Raw genomic sequence first — 21,142 nt, 5'->3', positions numbered from 1 at the left:
TGAGACCAGGAGGAGCCAGAACATCACGATGGGAGCAATTACTGATGTAAGGATGATCCGTGTCAAAGAAGAGAAACAGGAGAGGGAGAGTGACTGCCAGGAGTGCCAGGAAGGGAATAAAATGACAGTGGGGAGCTATAGAGGAGGGAGCACTCTGTTGTTGGACCAATGAACCTACCCTGGACCACACCTGTGCAATGTGCTGCAAGGCAGTGAGTGCTCTGTGCCACAGCAGAGGCATGGCTGAGAATGGAGAGTCATCCCACCGATGTTCTGAATCAGACACAAGATGTGCTGCTGTTTAAATAATCATCCTATAAAATTTATATAATTTCTAATGAGTTTGTTTAAATGTCTTGCATCTCTGACATATCCTCCAGCCATCCTATGCATTCCTTGGGACAGAGACAAATGGAAGAAGTAAATGTGGGTGTAACCAACCTACAAGGCAACCCATCCTAGGGGTGAAGCACCTGATCCCTTTCCAAGCACAGCACTGTGCAACTGCCTGCTTTACTCCAAACAACGCTGGGCATGGAGCCTTTCCCAGGTCTGGTTCGTTATTGTGAGACGTGATCATGCCACCTGCACAGGCTGTGTCAGTCTCATGCACAGAGAAGGTCCCTGTGGTCCTTAGGGGGCAGAGAATGGTCCTCCCACTTTTTGTAGGGGCATGACCATGTTTTGTTTTCTCTCTAATCTGATATTATAAGTTGGTAAGGATGTAAGGGGTGAGCTGCTGGCTAAGCTTTGAGAAACTCCTGCTGGAGTGCTGTGTCTGTGCGGCACCCCAGTGATAGGCTGGGCCAACAGATGCACAGGAGCTTGCAGAGATTATGGGGAACCAACCATCATGATCAACAACTTCCCTTATATTCTGAAATGTTACACTTGTATTTAATATCAAAATACTTTTTCCCATCAGACCACTAAGTCTGCACTCATGCATGTTGTTCCACAGAAAGAGGGCCCCTGCTTAGACAGGAGTAATAATCATGGCATAAATGCCATGTGTGGGGCCCATTTGCAGAACTGAGTCTTTAGGCTCCCTCTCCTGAAAGCCCTGCAGCACACACTGAGCTTCCAGCCTGGCTCTATGTTTCACCAGAGTTATCACCAGAGCTCTCTTCTGCAGTGCTTTGCTGAGGCAGAACATGAACTGACAAATTAAGGTTTTAGTGACTAGTTAATTTTTACTTTCTGAAGCTAAGGGGACAGAATGAAGACAGGTGAGGAAGGAAAAGAAAAGCAAAAGACCTACAAAATAGTAAAAGAAAAGTTTCATCATATGGTATTCAGCTGTATCAAATATGACATCTTTGAACCAACCTCTCTGGAAATAAGACATTTAAAAGATCATGATAACTAAGGCACAAGGATAATGTTCTGTTTTCTCATTGAGTTCATAACTGTCTTTATAGAGACTCTGCTCTGAAGGGAAAGGGAATATCAGCTTTAACTTCCTCTACCCAGCTTGGCAGTGTCTCTGGCCATTTTCCATCATGTCCTTTTCTCATGTTTTCATCCCGCTCAGAAGATATCTCTTTAGTTGTGTATATTTCTTAATGTAAAGGCAAAATATTTTGACACAGACATACTTTTTTAGCCAGAAAAAGGTTTATTCTGTATTTCACACCTCCTCTCTCATCTTAACCTAATAGGTTTTTACAGAGCCAATTATGGTACATAATGATACAGTAGTCAAGAAGCATGAAAAGAAAGATAGCTCGCTCCTGCTTCACATAATATTCAGTTTTGAAAAGAATTTGTATTGATTATGCACCACTGAATAGGAAAACTCAATAGGTTATTTGTGTTTATCATTCATATTGTCTTATTCCATCTGGTTTTTCTTTCGTGGTCAGAGAACTACACATTTGTGAACGTGAATGTGTGACCTTAACATCCTACCTTAACCACCCTCAATAAAACAATGGTTAACTAAAACCATAAAATAAACATCACTTAGTGTCTTAAATTGTGTCTGTAAAATTTTCTAGTCCATGTTTTGGCCAACAGAGTTCGCCTTGATAAAGTGAAAAAAATTGCAAACATGCAAGTGTAAAACTTTCAGAGATCAAGCACAAAGGATGTGTGGACAAAGTTGGGCCTGCATGGTGATGACATGCCTGTATTTATGGTGTGTTTTGGCCTCATCACAGTGAAGAAAATCTGTGCAAGTATCCTTACAGCCACCCAGATTTTAGAGTACCTGGTCCTGAAACACCAGGAAACAGCTCAGTTCTGCCCAGATCTCAGTAGGATCTGCAGCAGCCAAGAGTCATCCTGGCCTGCAAAGCAGAGGCAGCCTAAACTCAGTGAGTGCTTCAGCAAGTCTGTGAGCCTGAGGGACTTGTGTGATCCCTGGCAGCTGCCAGGAAATGTGAAATTACTTTATACTTTCAGGTGTCTTTGAAATAGGAAGTCTTTGAAATGTGTCTTTTATGAGACCTCTGTGTAGCAGACATAAGATTACCTCTCTAATGGTGGCACATGTACTTCTATTGTGAAAATCAGACAAAGCAGGCAAATGACACCAAACTACACAAGATAAATACTGTAAGCAGCTGTAATAGAACAATCACAAGCAATTTTAGAAATGAAGAGCGCTAAAAGGAAAGGGGTAAGTCAGAGGATACACACAGGGAAAATGCAAAACTCTGGATCATTTTCAGTCTTGTTATTTCTCATAATGTCTTTGTTCTTGACTCTCCCAAATATATTCTTTAAATTTGGGGAAAAAAGAGATAATATATTATGGCTTTCCCATGATGAAAGGTTGGAGAATAATAACATTGAAAGGGGATGGAGTTAAAAAAAAAGGAGGAAGGAAAATATAGTTTTTTTGGCAATAGTTTCTAATTTATTTAGTAAGATTTCTAAAAAAAAGTCCTGCAGCTTTGCACTGTAATATCTCCCCAGGTAATTTGATTAATTGATTTTTGCAGTTTCACAGGCAACAGGAGACACTGTGATCTTGTATTTGCTTCAGTAATTGAAGAGAGAAAGGAAAGCAGTTAGTGAAATATATTTATTTATGCACTATTCTTCAATATTCTGACTGCTCTTTCATGTTTTTCTCCTTTTGGTCATTATGCACAGTAGAGTTAACCTAGAGAGTTTGCATCATCAAGAGCATTTCAGAACTATAATGCATCACCAATAATGACACTGACTGTGTTTCTGGGTCTTAAGGGCTCTGCAGAACTAACCATCCGATACTCCACGCTACATTTGAAGAGATAATATTGTTCCTGTTGAAGGTTATTCTGCTGCCAAGCCAACTTCTAGGGAAGATGGGAAAGGAGAGATGGTAGGTGGCATCTTCATTTTCACTGGCATCTCTACTATTGAATTACAATGGACACCACATTATTGAAAAGTTGGGATATTAAAAGAAAGAATTTGCAATATCTGTATTATAGCCAGCTCCCGATTCAACTGATAGCTCTAAGACAGGCAGTTACTGTCTTTAGAAATGTTTAGTAAACATGGATTGCTTATGTAGAGTACATTTTTGCTGTTCATCTATATCACATTGACTACAGATGTTAGGAGGACTGACTTCCATAATTCCTGGAATACTTGAAAGTGAAAAATCTTGAATCAGGAGCAGTAGGTATGAACCCAGGAGCCAGAGCCATGGTACCTCTGTCCAAGGCCAGCTCTGACATCAAATGCAATGTAAGACAGTCTCCTCTTGCATGCAAGATGGCATTTTCATACACTTATGGATTCCTCAACCAAGAGTTGGGAATTTTTCTGCTGGGATTTTTAGGTTGATATCCTTGACTTTGGAATGATAAACTTGAAGCTAACAACGGAAATCACTCTCTTCTCTCTTACATGATAACACACTTACGTATTTTTAAATCTTCATGTAAAAAGTCTAGGTAAGCCATGATTTCTCTGTTGCAGTTGAACACTCCCTGGTGGCTCACAGGGTTCAGATGGTTAAAACCAGTGTCATTAGATTTTGTTGGTGTGCAATGCCACACTGCAGAGAGAAGCATTGCCAGTGAAAAAAGTACAGGACTTTGCTTAAAGGGAAGATGAAAAGTTTTTGAAAGGTGACTGCCATTGTCTTTAGCTGTTCCTGAATGAACATACTCTATTTTGCCCACCTAACTCTCTCAAATAACTCTGAAATCCATGTCTAATACAGATCTTACCTGTCGCCCTGTTCTTTTAAAAGTTTTAAAGTTCTTCTAGAAGTTTTCTATGCCTTCTGATGTTCAATTATTTCTACTGGAGTTCTCACGCACTGTTCATGTAAATAATGATTGTTTTGCATTCTTCTTTGTGGGAGGAGAGAATTGATGGACTGTTGGCTTGACCAGTGTGGTTGGAGAGGTGGCAATTTCATCCTCCAATCCACTGTCACTTTTGGAATTCTATATATTGCGAGGTCAGAAATAAAACTTTCTCTTTTCCTTCTTTTGCATCTTGAGAGAGTGCGTGAGTTATTATTTCGTGTCGTAGTGTGACACCAATGAGGGAAATTATTCAAATAATCTAATGAGCTGACTTAGATTGATACTCAAATTCTGATGCTCTCTGCCCAAGTTAGCAAAGAATGGCATGTAGCAGAAAATGTGGGCAGCCCATGGCAGAGCCAGACCTAAGGACCTGCCCTCCTGAATCAGAGCCAGAGCATTTTAGGCCCTGGAGAAATCCAAATGATAGCAATAGACACAGTTTTCAAAACAAAAATAAGGGAATAGTTTTGGTGAGGGATTGCTCCTGAAATGGTATATTCATTTTTTTTTTTTTCTTAGAGACAGGGCTGTCTGTCTCACAGTGTGAGGCTGTATCCCTGTGGAAACAAAAGCTCTGGGGCCTCATGCTTTCTGAAGAGGAATTGGACCAACATGCTCATAACTGAACATGCTTCAGTGCATTGAATCTGAGTCTGGAATGTGTCCTTCAAGACTGCTGCAGTGGTTGAAATCAGTGTGCTAGGGACCACCAGCTCCTTCTGCAGATACCGGGGAGGTGTGTGCTGCCCTGAGCCAGTGCCTGTATCAGCACTCCATAATGAGATCCCCAGGAATCATGTGCTCCTGCTAGAGGTACGACCCGGATTCAAAAGTATCTGTGGCTGCTGATAATCTGTCTTGATCCCATGGCAAAGTGGGGATGGCACATTTCAAGATCAGGGACAGGCATAGGCTTGTAACATCATGAAAGACAGACAGGTTTAAGCAGTGAACAGGGAATGATTATTCACTGTTTCATGCAATCCCAGCACTAGAGACAGCAGGCTTGAAGCAATAAAAGGGTGCACTTTTTGACAACACTCTACATCACTCCTTGTTCCTGGCTGCTGTTGAGATCAGAAATATCAGTGGGCTCTGGAGAGGACTAGGCAGTTCTGTTGATGCCTAAGAAATAGGATGATTCATGTGCAAGCTCTAGCAGAGTAAATTTTTGCTAGGGGCTAGAAGGATATACCAAGGGGAAGATCCCCATTTAAATGTCCTTTTTTTCTAAGCATCGTTAGCAAATTCTGAAGACCATGTAGAGAGCTAGGCTTCCTATTTCTAATCCTCTGTGTTATTTCTTACATTCTTAGATACAACTGCCTTCTGGGGATGAATAGCGTGGTCCTTTCCTTGCATGTTCAAGATTAGACCTTCATCAGAGACAGATGATTACCCACAATTCCATTGCAAAGGTGCATAGTGCCTTTGATAGATTTTTCTAGTATTAGTTCATTGATCATAAACCAAAAAAAAATCATGTCTGTATGCTAATAATCACCTGTTGAAAATGCAGGTGTAGTTAAACTGCACGGCTCCCTTTGTAAAGAAGGCCTAAGGGAATGTGAAACAGGATTTGTATCCATTTCAGCTGGTGGAACTCTGCCCATTGATACTGCACAGTTGGGGAAGCAGTGCTCTCACAGGATGCTCAGTGAGCAGAAAACTACAGGGACAAGCAACCTACTTCTCTACCTTGCCAGCATTCTCCTGGGCTCCTGTTAAATTGTTAACACAGGAGAAGATTTTTCCACTTGTTCAGAGCAAATCTCTGAAGCTTTTTAAAATATGGAATTACTCCAGAGGTACATGTGTGCTATAGGCTTTAGTGGGATTTAGGCCACTATACTGCAAGTGAACCCAGAAATATAGATACATTTAAATTAATTCATATTAAAAAAATATTTAGGGTTTGAATAGTAACACCTAAAACATTTTCTGTGTACCAAGAAATAAATAGCTGCCTTTTCACTGGAGCATATGTTTGACTGAAGGGAGGACATGAAAAGGATGATCCTGAAAACAGTGACATTTGCTGTTTCTCTTTCAGAAAACTTAGCTTACCCTGTCCATGTGAGCTGTTTTACAGCCCAAGCAGGCACAAAGCTGTCTTGGTGTTAGGGTAGCAATAAGAAAATTGTGTTACAGTGTTTGGCTTGTACAAACTTCCTACATTACCTAAAAATAACTAAGTAGCACATTTGGGAACTATTACGCAGGAGGTGCCTGCACAAGCTCATCGTGTGCATAATATGTTTCCTCTGTGTGTGTGTAAACTTCTCACATGTCTTGCTGAAAATACAGCCTTCCTGGGAGCAATTCTGAAGGATTTTCAGGATTTTTTTTGCCTTTGCTAAGATCTGTAATTGCCTGCCTTTGCTGTGCAGCAGAATAGTGTGATGTCCATGTGATGCTCAGCAGCAGAAAATAGCAGGCTGTGCTTCTTCACTCCTCCAGCAGCTCTTCCCCTTGGTGATGCACCATGACCAAAGCCAGGCAGATCAGCAACAACAAGGGAAAACCAACAAACTCCTCCCACTAAGTGGCTCTAATAGGGCAACATGGTAGCATGTGTCTGGCTGGAAGAGAAGCCAATCTGGTAGGTGATACTAAAACATTGCTCATTTGGCTCAGAAAACTTCCCTCTCTCTCTGTTTTTTTTTTTTTTTAAGATTCAAGTTGTGTTACAATAAGCAGGCAGGATAACACACTGTAATTGCTTCTAGGTGACAAATGGAAGGGTTTACTGAGGGTTATTAATTCCTAACTGCCACTCTCAGACTTCCTGGTGTTTGGAAGACTTCTCAACTCCTTCAAACTCAGTAGGACTTTCCTCCAGCTGTACAGTCATGGGCTGAGACAGTTGGTTGAGGTGTAAGGGCCCAAGAGAATACTAATTAGCCAAGAGTGGTTAATTTTTAGGTTATAACCGTTTTATTTAAGCCTGGTTAATCAATTCTCAATTTGATGGTTCTGTGCAGGGCCAGGAACTGGACTTGATGATCCTTGTGTGTCCCTTCCAGTTCCCTTCTCTGATTTCACATGAGGACTTGCCAATAGTTGCAAAACCACCTCCTTTTCCACAATTGCTTCTCCACTGTAGAGATTTTAATTTTTGAACTTTATTGTTCATCTATAGAGAAAAGAGACTGCTTACTTAAATTATCTTCATCCTCCATGGTGGTCGGGCCAGGGCTCAGGTACTTGAAGGGTGCTATGAAGGTTGACAGTATGCTTAGTTTCTCTAGAAGAAAACAGAAGAAAAGATGCTTATAAAATCAGTCAATGCATTCACATCGACTTCACACTTTTTCTCAGGTCCAAACATCTTGGTAAGTCTGTTTGGTTTTAGGATCTGAAGGAATGACTTGAAGTTGTGTCAGTGAAGGTTTAGGTTGGATATTAGAAAAAGGTTCTTCCCGCAGAGGGTATTTGGGCACTGACCCAGGGTAGTGGTCACAGCACCAGCCTGACAGAGTTCCAGAAGTGTTTGCACAGTGCTCTGAGGCACTTGATGTGACTCTTGGGGATGGTGCTGTGCAGGGCTGGGAGTTGGACTCAATGATCCTTATGGATCCCTTCCAGCTCAGCACATTCTGTGATTCTGTGACTCTACAGTACCAGCGCAGTTTACTGAACCTCAATGCATTTATTACAGCTGGCAGATGCAAACACCAAATACACATTCCTCCTGGTTTCTGCCCCCATGTAGTGTTTACTGACTGTGCTTCCCAGCAGTGGTGCCCGAGCACTGCGGAGTAGGGGATGCTTGAACTGGTCCAGCTGGGAATGGGGTAGGCAGTCAGCCCTGGGAGAAGGGACATGAGCACTGCTCTAATGGATGAGATCATCTACTTCCCTTGTTTCCTCTCCCCAGTGGAGGCTGAACCAGAATTCTTAAGAGAAAACTCAGTGATGGATGGCACAAAAGAACTTGCTTTGGACAGAGGTACCATGGCTTGTGATTCTACCAGTTTTTGATATGATTTTTGGAAAATCCTTATGGTGTGACCAGAAAGCAATTGTTCACTCGATAAGAACACTATTTGAAATCCCTCTTGTGTGTTGATATTAAGTGCTTTTAACTGCAGTTTCTGTTTATCCTGCAGATAGTGTATGGCAGAGACATTTACTTCCAGTGCCATGATCAGACTCTGCATTAGAGGCCAGGGCAGATTCAGCAAAATGAGAACTCGTACTGACTTATACTAGATTAATATTTGGCTCAGGATTTATCTATAGGGAAAAGCTGAAGTTAACACAAACACTAGAAACAGATATATATTTAAGTGTTTTATTTACTATGATAACTAGTTTGTTTAGCTGAACATTTATTTTGTTTAGGTTGAATTCCTTCTGACACACTATGGAGACGTTATTGAGGGCCAACAATAGCAGAGTGTCTACTTGACAGAAGAAACAGAAACACACCTAACAAAGGTGATCCACAGCTTTGAAGAATTTTGTTGCTATCCTAAAGCACTTCTCTGCTTTGAAAACCTCAGCTGTGGCTGCGGAAATAGGTAGCTGAGGCTCGCCTATTTCCTCAGTGAAAATGCTCTGCATCCTGCATATTGTGAACAATATTGGCCTCTCATCCTGTGGCAGAAGCATCAAAATCAGACCAAGAATGTATTCTTTCACGTGAAACAAGAAAAAATATTTCCATGGGAAATTTCTTTATCATTGAGAAAATATTTCTCTGAATTTCCTCAAACTACCTGTCTGCTAAAGTACCTCTGGTCTAGAAGGTATTCCAGCTGAAGAGCTCTTTAAACTTTTTCAGCAGCACTTCTGTTAGCTTTTTGGCCTGGTTCTTTCTACATTTGCAAACAGTCCTTGTTTTTGTTAAAGACTGTTATCAGAACCCATCAAAAATGACTGCATATGTTTGCCCTTGGCTGGGTAACATTGCAGCTCAACTCTATTATGGGAATTCACTGTAAAAACTGACTGCTCTTTGTTAAGTAAATACAATAAGCAGAATAAAAGACTGCCTGAAGAAAACCTTTTTCTGTCCAGAAACCTTTCAGCCCAGACTAATATATAATTAGAGCACAAATTAGCCTCCTTCAATTGCAATTTCATTATGGGATTGCACTGATGTCAGGAACCAAAAGAATGGAGCTATTTATGAACGCTATTGCCAGAAGATTTTTCTAAGTGAATTCTTTGACACTTTTTTGCTAAGGCATTGCTCACTGAGAAATGTGGTGTCTCTGTATGACATCTCACTGTGTGTGAGACTGTTGGGTTGTGATCCTGATAAAGGCTGGTATTCACTCCTGACTTCCTTAACTGGTTTCTTTGATTGAAGTGAAAAGAGCGTGGGCTTTTGGGACCTAATCCAAAGGCTGCATCTGGTAAGGGAAATGCTTCTGATGATAGACACAGGAGCAGGGCAGCCCTTGGCTGTAGTACCAGCAGTGACTGTTGTGTCTGGGTACTGAGATCCTAAAGTGTGTGTACTGCACCTGTGCCTGACGGCTGACAGCCGTCAGACCTTCAGGATTAACCCTCAGGACACTGATGTCCCACACAAACCTAAATCTTCTTTGCTGAGAAAATATTCTCACTTCTCATAGAGAGGTAACCCATTAACCAAGCACTATGGAAGTGCTTTCTTGATGCAGTGGCTAATGCTTACTCCTGCCACCAATCAAAATGCAAATCCATTTAGTTCTATACTATACTATTGCTAGGTAAAGGGATATTTTATGATTTAATTTTGTGTAACTGATAGGTGAAATTTACAATGTGGATTTAAAATTCATCAATTTCATTTTTATTTTGTCTTAAGGGACCCTTCCACCATCTTAAGCTTTTGCAGGTACTGTTTAACACTTGTCCCCAGAGCCCTTGCTGGTGACTTCACTTTGTGTGGCAGAGAAACAGAATGTAAAATTTGCTGCATGCTTAGAGCAGCAATGGATGGGATTGTGTCAACCAAACACAGGCAGGTCCTAATAACAGGATATACTTCTATCAATACCAATGATAAAGATTATAATTCAATATGTCAATCCATTGGCTAAGCAAAGGAAAATTTAGTGTGTGTCTAAATGGCAGGAGGAGGAGGGCAGGGTTTTGAATAAGCTCTGTAAAAAGAGAAAAGCTGTAGTATACACACTGCACAGATGAATTATTGACCCAGTGAAGGAGGAAAAGAAAAATGACAGAATAATTATTGAAGGTGTTTACAGGGAAATAGTCAGGCTAGGTTTAAAATTATTGGTATTATTGTGCACTTCCATCTTTTGCACATTATTGCCTGTTACTGTACAGACTATAAGGCACTTCAGCTTTATTACAAATGGTGAAATTCAGTGTTAATTGTCAAGATTAGGAGACTTGTGTATTCATACTTTGTGGTAACACAATACTTTATGGTCCCTGTGTAGGTTAATGCCCATCATCATTAGCCTTGTTTCCAGCAGTTTGATGAAATCTTTTGAATAAGAATAAAGGACAAAGTTGGATTTGAAAAAATCATAGAGAGAAATACCACAAAATCCTCCTTCTCTCATTCTTTTTTTTTCTCCATGACTTTGCTCTTTTTTTTCAATTTTTTTCTTTTTTTTTTTTTTCCCAAAAAGAAGCAATGACAGGTACCTCAAAACTAGAGCAGCTATTTTTACTTTATAATTGTAAATGTTCTCTGTATTTATCTGAGGAAGTTATTTTTCAAGGTTAGGAGAGGGTTTAAGCAGAAAAAAGACAATTCAAAAACTCTTTCCTGCAGAAATGCAGACTATATAACCCTGCATTTATGAGCGGTAATACGTGAAGGTATTATTGCTGGCATTAGTTGTACCCAAAGCCTCTGATACCACGAAGAACAGGTTTCATAAAGGCCTACATGGACACAAAGAAAGGTTTATTTACAATGGAAATTGAGAGACAAAGAGCAGGTATAGTGGAATTTATCTCTAGCTGCCCTGGAATGCTATCACAAGATGATAGCATCATATTTTGTAGTGCATTCACTATAAAAACAGTCTTCCAAGTGGAAATCTGCTTCAGGACTATAAGCACAAAAATCATCATTTCTTCTGAAGAGAAGCCTATTACAGGAAGGAAACCTCACTCTTCTGTTTTGGGATTGAAAAGGATTTCAGTTCACTCTTCCAAGGATATATTTACCAGCAAAAGTAAACAGTTAACATAGAATCATGAACAGTGTTTTTACAGTAGCCATAAAAATAATTTAAATTAAAAAACCCATGGAACAAAATATGTGTTGCATGAAATACAGAAAATGCTTTAGTACAAATGATTCAGCAAAGCCTGGCACATCAGGCAGGCAAGTTCCCACTAAAACCTGCTGTTTTTGTGGAGTTGCTCTTGCCCTGGGGATGCAGTCAGAAGGCTGGTCACAGGTCCTGTAAATACACTTTTATTGTGGAGACAAGAATGCACATATACAGCTATAAACACCTTCATGCCCTTCATACCTATCAGTATTTGAAGGGCACCAGACAATACTGCTTGATCATCAGCTCTAGGGAAGTTCTTTCACTCTCAATCACCAGAATGAAAGCAGCAGGAACAGCAGGAGCTCAACACTTTTAAAAATCAGCCCTTATATATGTTGGACAAATTGTTTAGCTTTGAGAAGAGCAGACTGAGTGGGGTCATAACAGCAGCCTGCAAGCACATAAAAAGCTGCTGCATGGAAGAGCAGAGTAAACTGTGTTCCATGTGCATTAACACAACTAGAAGTAATGGACTTAAATTGCACCAAGGAAAATTCACTTTAGACATTAAAAAACCCTTCCTAACAGTAGGGATAGTGCAGTGCTGGAATAGCTTGTCTGGTGGGGAGGTGCTGAAGGGCTGTAGGGAGACAGCTGGAATCTGAAGGGGGTTGCATTTCCTTTCTAGAAAGGGCCCATCCTTTATACTCTCCAATCTCTACAGACTCCAGCAGAAAAACTTGCCCTGACCATGAGATCCTGCAGCAGGTTCTAGCTCAAACTTGGAAAAGTGAGTGGTATTTGCTGGTGTTTGCGGGGATACAGGGAAAACAAAGCCTGCACATCAGGAGATAATTATTTATCTTCCTTCCCCTATCTTAGTCAGTTCAGGCTTGGGCTGATACTGACTGACAGGATGAAGAGACTCTTAATGTAAAATAAAAATACGGCAGATTTGTGGAGAAAATACCAATGCCTTTAAACTACAGCACTTACTGGGAAGGCTCACAGCCTTCTAAATTAAGGCTTGTATGGCCACCATGCTGCATCATTCAATTTAAGCAGCCAGTTTCTAGATAGGGATTTACTTGCACGGTGTCAGAATCAGCCCTTACAGCTAAGTTTGAGAACCAGCTGTTGAAGCAAAATTTCTGAATGTGCAGGGCTTAGCAGCATTGCCCAAGTGCTTTTTGCTTCACAGGCAAGTAGGCAGGTTCTGTGTGTTGCTTTTATATCCACAGTGACAAAGCTGTCCCCATGAATTACCACCACAGTTCCACTGGGGCTGGGAGGGTCTCTGTCCATCCCCTTCAGCCATGTTTAAGTTGGAAATGTGGCTGCCCTAAACCCCTTCAGAGGGCTGATGTTTCTATAGCCAGAGCAGCAGCTTTGGCTGCTGCAGGAGCTCCAGTCTGGTGCCTTGCGTGGGGAAAGTTCAAGCCTGCATATATTTGCAAGGGGCTATTGGCACATGCCCATTCCTGCTTGGTTTGTGTTTTCCTCTCTCAGTCCTACTCTGTGTGGTCTTAAATTGGAGCTCTGCTAACATCATGGACTCTGGAGAGCCATCAGTCAAAGCAATTGGAACAGCATGCCTGGCTGAGCAGTCCAAAGGGGAAAAAGAGCCTTTGAACTGGAGAATATGAAAGGGTTAAAATAGGTGTGACTGTTCCTGTGGGTAGCTGTGATGCTTGGCACCCCTGAGAGCATGGCCTTTGAGGTGGACAGTTACTAAAGTTCTGCTTTTTATAATTGGTTTTTAATCCAGAGCATTTGCTATGCTCCCACCTGGGCCCATGTGGGAACTGTTAAGGAAAGTTTTCCTTGGAGGTAGCAGAGAAATATGCAGAAAGAAAAACCTTCTGGTTGAATATGATTTTTGACTGGAACAATTTTCTTAAAATCAGGGACAAAAGGGACTATTCAGATTAAAGAATTTAGTTTTTAAAAGGAAAAAAAATATCCATCATTACTTTATTTGTTCTCTGCTTCAGCAAGTACCTGAAACAAAGATGTAAAATATCAGAGCACATTGTTTTTAGTCTGATAACTAAAGGGAAGACAAAACCAGGGAACATTTTGCTAGTCAGCATTTTAGGAGAAGGTTTTCAGCTGCTTATAGCAGGTTGTGCCTCAAGTTAGAAGTCAGAAATGTGAACCTGGAGCCATGAAATCTTCCTCTGAAACAGGGCAGTGAGCTGTTAGGTACCTGCTTCTGTGCCTTGCCTGGAAGTTGAAAATGGCCTGCCAAGTGCAGGGGTCTTCTGTAAATACATCTACTTGCTGCCTGTATAATTTTTTAAATACAGTTCTTGGAACAGAGAGTATCTTTTTGCTCTGTTCTTGTTTGGTGCTTAGCAAAATGGGATCTGTGTCCAAGACGAGAGCTCTGAAATGCAATTATATTAGGTAGCAATAACAGTTTATGGTATTGTGATACTGCAGAGAACATTGAATGTGAAACATCAGTTAGCTCAGGGGCCTGGCAGCTGGACTAATCCTCTGTGCATCCCGTCCCAGCTGTCTGCTGACCCAGAACTGCTACCCTGGAACGCTTGTGGGGAAGCTGTGTGAAATGTTTTACCAGGGCCAATCCGACACCTAACAGGCAGTGGCAGGTCCACGCCCTGTGCTGTGGCCCCTCTGCAGCCCTGCATCCCACCAGTGTCTCCACACATGGCTGCACTCATTTACTCTGAGGCCAAAGCAACTTCTGGTTTATCACTTAGGAAGCAGAAAGGACCTGCAAAAACCCCATGCATGTGACCTGTATGGATTCATTCAATATGGTCTGAGGTACATGGGGATATGTTTAATTGATCACATCACACATTAGGACATAATTTCTTTCTACAGTGGCATGTCTTGCAGCTCTCCTGCATTTCTGGAATGGAGACAGTGGGGTTTAGCTGCAGATTTATCATGAGTTCAAACAGGTACTTGCACAGACAAATCTCAGGGGCTGTACTTCAGTGTTTTGTACCAGCCCACTCCAAGCTCCTTCACCATGGAATACCTCTACAGAATGAAACGTGTTATGTTGTGAAATATTAGTTTCTTATTACTTCCAGTAAAGAGCAAAGTAAGTAAAAACACAAGGTGGTTGATGGATTTTTAATAAGAAAGGCAATGTGTCTGTGTTTTGTCCTCTGTTAGATTCCTTGGAAATCAATTTGAAATCTAGTTCAGCCTAGTAAAATTAGATCTAAAATGATTCAATTTTGTTGCTAGAGTATTTCTCTCTCCTGATGCCTTGCTTGAGGACACATAGAGATAAAAACTCTTGAATTATTATCAGTTTATGTGAATCTGTCTGCCTCTGGACTGTACTATATTATGTATTTCTAAGTGATCTGGCTGGGGCTTGGAAATGGCAGTTTAAAATCCACTTCTTAGCAAGTTTCTTATGCTATTTGAACATTCATTTTGGAAATATTTTTTTTTCTTCTATAAACTATGACATGCTTTTGTTTCCTTTTCATTTTTTATCCCTATTTTTTTGGGATGTCATCACTTTAGAAAACAAGAGAAACACAGAGAAAATAATAGCATGAAACCCACCTGTTCCCAGTGTGTGCTGAATAGAGATGCAAGAAGACCACAAAACTAGCCAGTGGATTTATTAAGCATACAATAAATCAGTGTGATTAGCTATGACTACTTGATTGTATGCCAAACAGTATTATCAAAGAGAAAATCTTCAGTCATATGGGTAACTAGTTTGGCCAGTACCAGGGTGAGTGGGTTAGTTTCTCATCAGCCTGTGTCTACGTACAAATCTGCACTACTTAAGGAGACTTTGCAAAGCTGGAACAGAAAACTGTATGAAAGTTCTTGATTTGGGTTAAGGGAGGTTTGCCTATCACTAATTTAAACCTGTCAACTAAATTATGATTATATGAAACAGGAGTGGTCTAAACCAGAGCACCACAGTTAGTAAAGGTATTTAAAAGGATGCCTGGAGCCAGTGGGGCTGAGGAGCAAAGCAGCTGCCTTTGCAGGCAGGAGTACAGACTAAGGCTCAGCACTGTCCATGCAGAAGGACAAGGAGGATACAAAGCTTTGTGCTGCACTACCTGATTTTGAAGGGTTTTGCCACCTTCTGAAACCAGCAGTCCACTCAGGTAGATAAATTCTAAGGTGGGGCTGAACTGTTAACACCAAGTCTCAGTTTTCAAAACTCTGTCTCCAAGTTCAGCTGTTATCTGCGATAAGAAAGGCTGAACAACCCCAGAGGGACTGATCTCATTGGCATGGGCACGTACAAATAAATGCAATAAAGCTCATCCTAGCAGGTGCCTATTGATTTTACCTGGGACCTGGATTTAGGCTAAAAGACTAACTTGTAGATGTCCAAAGTTAGGAGACATGATTTCTACACTACCTTCCTGGGAAATCCTGACCTGTGTTCTGGTGGGTGTTACCACTGCCTGTGGCTGGATCACAAGGTGCTGAAGGGGATACCCTGCTTCCCTGAGCACTGCAGCCCCTGCAAGAAGGATCTTCTATTGACAAGTTTTATTGGTATTTTCAGTCCTTCATCTATGCATAGGTTTGGGTAATGAACTGAACGGTACGTTACTGAAAGGGGGATCAAAACTCCTTTATGCTCACAGAGCTCCCACTTAAGGCACTCAAAGAACTGCAAACACCATGGGTTACTACGTGGAGAAACTGTAGAGACATTTGTGTAGGTGCAATATGGATGAACAGCTATTTTATACTCTATAAAATGATAGTTTCACTGTAAAGTGAGTCACCCAACATGGGCATAGCAATGTGCTTCACCTCAACACAAACAGCTTTTTCAGTTCTTTTAAGGTTTCACTTGCAGTTAAGGTTTCATCTGCAGTTAAGCCCACAAATGCAGATGCAGATAGAGCTGTTCATCTCCTTTCAAAAACTGGCTATGGCACTAATGTGGAACAGCCCCAGCTGAGTGCAGACACTGCCTGTGAGCACTCCTCTGTGAGCTGTAAACCCCTCCCTCCCAAACTGAATACCTGCTTAAACATTAGGAAGTGAATGGCCTGCATCAGAAAGCTCCAGCTGGCAATTAGTGGTGAAAGGCTTTTTAAAATCTCTTTTCTGTTCATCTGGTGTAAGCAGCCAAGTATGACCTCTCCCTTTTGTACTTCCATAATAATAACGCATATTTAACCTGATTCCTGCCCTGATTTATCCTTGGTAACATGAGGCATTTCCATTACAGTTTAGGGTGATATAAGAGGGCTGAGACTTGCAGGGCTTTCTCAGGAAAGATGTTACTGAGAGAAGTCAGGTCTGTTAATTGAGCCAGTTATTTAAGTATTTAGGCATTTAGATTCTCATTTGACCCCTTGGGAGCTGAGACAGCTAGAAGGAGTTAGGAGCTGTCCTGAGTGTTGCTGGTATTACAGTGGCTTTGACTAGAAAGCAACTCCTTCAGTTTCACCTGTTAAGGCATGACCATTCAATATTTATTAAATTTTCCATCACTGCTTGTAGAGAGTCTTAATGTCTCAGGTTCATCACTGATACGTTGTTAGTATTTTCATTTTACTTTTCAGATTTTATTCAATCCTAGGACAAATGGCTTCAAATATTTTTCTCAATTAAGAGCAGTAACAAAGGAAAAGTTTGCTAAAGCTTTACAAAGAAGGCCAGATTTTCAGAGTGATGCAAGGGGAACTTGACACTTGACTCCCATCAACAATAATAATGGGGGTTGTGCATCTAACTCTTTCTGCATTGTGCTGACATTGTACCCTTGAATGTTAGTACAGTTCAATAATTCTTCAAAGATGAGGCAGCTTATTTTCTCTGCCATTGCTGCCTTGCTGGCATTTTTATGGCATTCCCAGAAGTACTACCTGTCAGAGTTAGTACTTCCAAGGATGGCATTGCTTTGGGGTGATTGAGGATTGATGTAATTAAAGAGAAGGCAGTCTACTGCTTGCCCGTGGGTATTTTATATTAAGCATTTCACTGCACAGCTACAATTGATGATTTAAATGATGAAAAGTTGGGCTGCTCTATATGGGCAACAGTGCTTCAAACCATGAATTCAGAGATGTGCATCCTCTATTTTATGCTCAAAATTCCGAGAGTTCTGCAGAAACACAGCTTTCTAGGAAAACTGCAACCTCCTCAAGAGCCATTTAGCAAAGGAATGTGTTCCTGCCCATGGCAGGGAGTTTGGAACAAGGTGACCTTTAAGGACCCTTCCCAACCCAAACCACGATATGAATAACACCACTGAAAACTTGCAGAAACTTGCAACAGGAAGGGATAATCCCAGTCACATCTAGGGACAAGTAAGATCATTATTTGGTAATAATTTGGAAAAGAATAGGAAAATGAAAATATAATATTACATTGTTAAATAAACTGGTGCAGTTGTTGTTGTCTTAAGTGGGATTCTCTGGTTAAATTTACACATGCTTTTGTTGTGCATATCAACATCTGGAGCAGCCACTGTAGGCTTTCTTTAATAGTCAGTGAATAGTCAATATAGCCTATGGCATTAAAGAGCATTGATTTTCTCCTAAGGTAAGTATGTGTTACTTCTGCTCTGTAACTTGAACATACAAAAAAACACATGAAATATCAGACATATTATTATCTCAGTGTTTACCCCTTAACAAAATGATAAAGTGTTAAAATCTAACAGGAAGGCTGCTCTTTAACACTGCAGACAGAGTTTGCTAAAGATAGTCTGGGAACATAAACCAGCTCTTTGTGCAGAAAGAAGAGGAATCTGTTTCCTCTCTTCCCTGCTATAATGTCCATAAACTCCAATTACATTTATAACTTTGCATTAAATTAAATATGTTATTTTACACAAGCACTTAAAAAGTCTACTAAATATCCAATAACAGTTTTCTTTATTCCCTTGTTAGCAGCTGCCATGGCAGCAGGACTCACACAAGAATGAAAGTGATTTAGTGCATTGATTTGCAGTTGGCACGGCCCTCTGTTCTCAAACAGAACTGATTAGCCTAGCAGGAAAGTGCCATTTACTTTTTATCGTGTTTCTTTCCTTCTCATCTCCCTTCAGTGGCTGCCAAAAGGAACAGAAGAGCTGTAACCTCCTGAGCAGGTTGCTTACTTTCTTCAGCTTCAAATTCTGCAGTTCTGAGGACTAATTTGCCTGGATAGTGCTGTAGCATCAATACAGATGCCAGGGCTACTGCTTTGGTGTACTGAAAACAGGGTCCCACCGAGCTCTTTCAGGCTCTTCCCACACAAAATTAACCCTGACTATGATGATCTCCTGTATGTCCAAAAGTGCCGTCTAAACCAGGATTTTAAATGTTTTTTCACCATTCAAAGCAAATAGGACAGCAAGGCAAAATATCTAGCTGGGAAGGTTTCTCTTGAGTATTTCACTTTTGCTTCATAAACTGACTGTAGGGCTTGTCTTGTAATACATAACATTTGAAGGACTGTGTACACACTTCTGCACCTCTGATCTTCCATGTATTGAAGCTGCTGGGGAAACTCCTGATTCACCAGTTAAAAGTAAAGATTTTCTGCAGTGCAGGATGACCAACAGCTGCAATAAAACAGTGGGAGTCTTTGAATTAGCAATTATTTTCCCTTGAAGACCAATTCACGACAAAAGTTCAGTTTGCTTTGGCTGGGACTCCATCATTTCAGGGGTCAGATCTTCAGCTGGAGTGAGTGTATGTGGCTTTATTGAACTCCATGAACATACATGGATTCATGCCAGCTGAGGTCAGTGGAATAACACTGTTTCAAACCAGTTAGGGTTCTGATCCAATAAACTTGTCATGACTGTTCAGTCTCATTAGTCCTTTTCAGTTCTTTCTCAAACTTGTCAAAAATTCAACGATGCCTAATATTCTTAGGGCTGTTAGATATTTCCAAGTCTGTTTCTACTAAGAAATAATAAGGAAAAAAAACCCAAAAGGAAAGGGTGGGAAGCTGAAAACCTGGTTCAGAGTTATTTCTGGAAACAAAGATTAAAAGATGAAGAGGGGAGAGAGAATCTCCTTCCTACTTTCTAGCTGAAATTCACTCAATAATATTAATCCTTTTGGACTCTTTACAGTTAGTAGAGATGAAGAAGCTAATCTCTGTCTCTTCTACACTGGAGGCTCCATTAGTTCTACTAAATGGCTGGTGCAGCACCAGATAAAGGAGTACATATGCATTTACCTCCCTTCTCCTTTGATCTCAGCAAGAGATTATAAAACAGCTCCCATATTCTGTTCTTTCATTTTAAAATGCAAAGCAATCTGTAACTTCTTCCCTCTGGCACAGGAAATCCTAGTGAGGAGAAGGGCCCTTTACTGGAAAATGTATAGCTCACACTTTTCAAATGTATCTAACTCCATTAGTCATGTGAATTCAGTCTCTTTTATTCCCTCGTATGAGCCATCTTTCCTCCTTACACAACAACAAAGAAAATCCTCTTTTCTGGTAAAGCAGGAGTTATTTGAACTTCACTGATTCAAAAGATTGCAGTATCTGCCATAGCTAATGAACTCCAGGCAAACCAGGGGTGTGCTGAGAGGGCAACATGACCACAGTCCTCTCCTAAAACACCAGAAAATAAAAGCTACCACTTTGCAGGACTGGAAATGCTGCAGATGTGGGTGTACTCACTGTCAGCAAAACCTTACTCTCTTGGTGCTGCATACCATTTGTTTTGCCACCTGTGGCAAACTTTAATAATCATCAGTTGAATTTTAGGATAAAATTACTCATGCCTTAAACTCCATTGATTGCAAAGGGATGTGTGCCTGGCTCAGATACAGAAGTAAACATTTGGTCAGATAAAATCAATGTTATATGTCTGGTCATCCGCAGCTCTCTCACACTTACATCTGTGAAATGTCCCCCTTGGGCCGTATTCTGGGTTTTCTTCCTGTGGAAACTCAGACACAAGGTGATAGAAGAAGGGAAAATGGCACCAGGGTGTAGACAAAACATGGTGTCAGAAGGTGGCTGAGGGTCATACCTACAGTTGGATGGCATAAAAATATAGATAGAGGCACACAGTTGTGGTCTCCAAAGTGGATTCTGTAACCCTGTATCAGAGCCTAAAAGAATTACTTAGGTTTGGAGACCATCTAGCATCAAATGCCTCAAAAAGGGACACACAGGTGACAGCCTTCTTAGTGAGGTTTTGATGAAAGTATTCAGTAATAAACACTGAAGATTAGCATGGATCCAAAATCTATCCCCCTTCAGGGCTTGGGGAACTTGCTTGTGGCACCCCTTCAGTTTGGGAATTTTTCCTGAGGACTGATGTCCAAGCCCTGTCTTTGAAACTGGTGGGAAATGGGACCAAAAATCAATCTTTTAAAATGGTGTGGCTGTGGGTGACAGTGGGGGTAGACCCTTGTGCCCAGGTGACGCAGTCACTGCATTTATCCAGAGCAGGACTTTGTCTGGACTGCTGGCCCTGGAAGGGCTGTGGGCAGGGTGGGGGAGCCCATCCCTGTGTGCCCTCAGGGAGCACACAGCCAGCACACTGTTAGCACAGTCTGGCTACCTGCACATGCAGTTCCACTTCTGTGGCTATTTTAGTGCTGTTCTATACATATGGTAACTTTTAAATTTGACTATTGGGTTTTCAATATAGGAAGAAGCAATACCAGACGTTTACCGGTAATCCTGCTCTTCCCTACTCCCACTGGGAGGCACTAAATCCACCCAAAATCTTTGCATCAA

The 21,142-nt window shown here is 41.0% G+C and overlaps 1 protein-coding gene across 1 annotated transcript in view; it reads right to left on the bottom strand.

The window, feature by feature from the left end:
- ADARB2 (adenosine deaminase RNA specific B2 (inactive)) overlaps positions 1–21,142 on the bottom strand; it is a 305,173-nt gene that overhangs the window by 99,880 nt on the left and 184,151 nt on the right. Inside the window, exon 2 of the mRNA XM_068173871.1 lies at positions 7,420–7,506. Within this exon, the coding sequence (XP_068029972.1) occupies positions 7,420–7,506 (87 nt within the window). The remainder of the gene's footprint in view (positions 1–7,419; positions 7,507–21,142) is intronic.

This window comes from Anomalospiza imberbis, chromosome 1 (assembly GCF_031753505.1).
Source record: "Anomalospiza imberbis isolate Cuckoo-Finch-1a 21T00152 chromosome 1, ASM3175350v1, whole genome shotgun sequence".
In the NCBI taxonomy this organism is placed as follows: Eukaryota; Metazoa; Chordata; class Aves; order Passeriformes; family Viduidae; genus Anomalospiza; species Anomalospiza imberbis.
The sequence above is the reverse complement of the archived record's forward strand: the minus strand, read 5'-3'. Positions and strand labels throughout refer to the sequence as shown.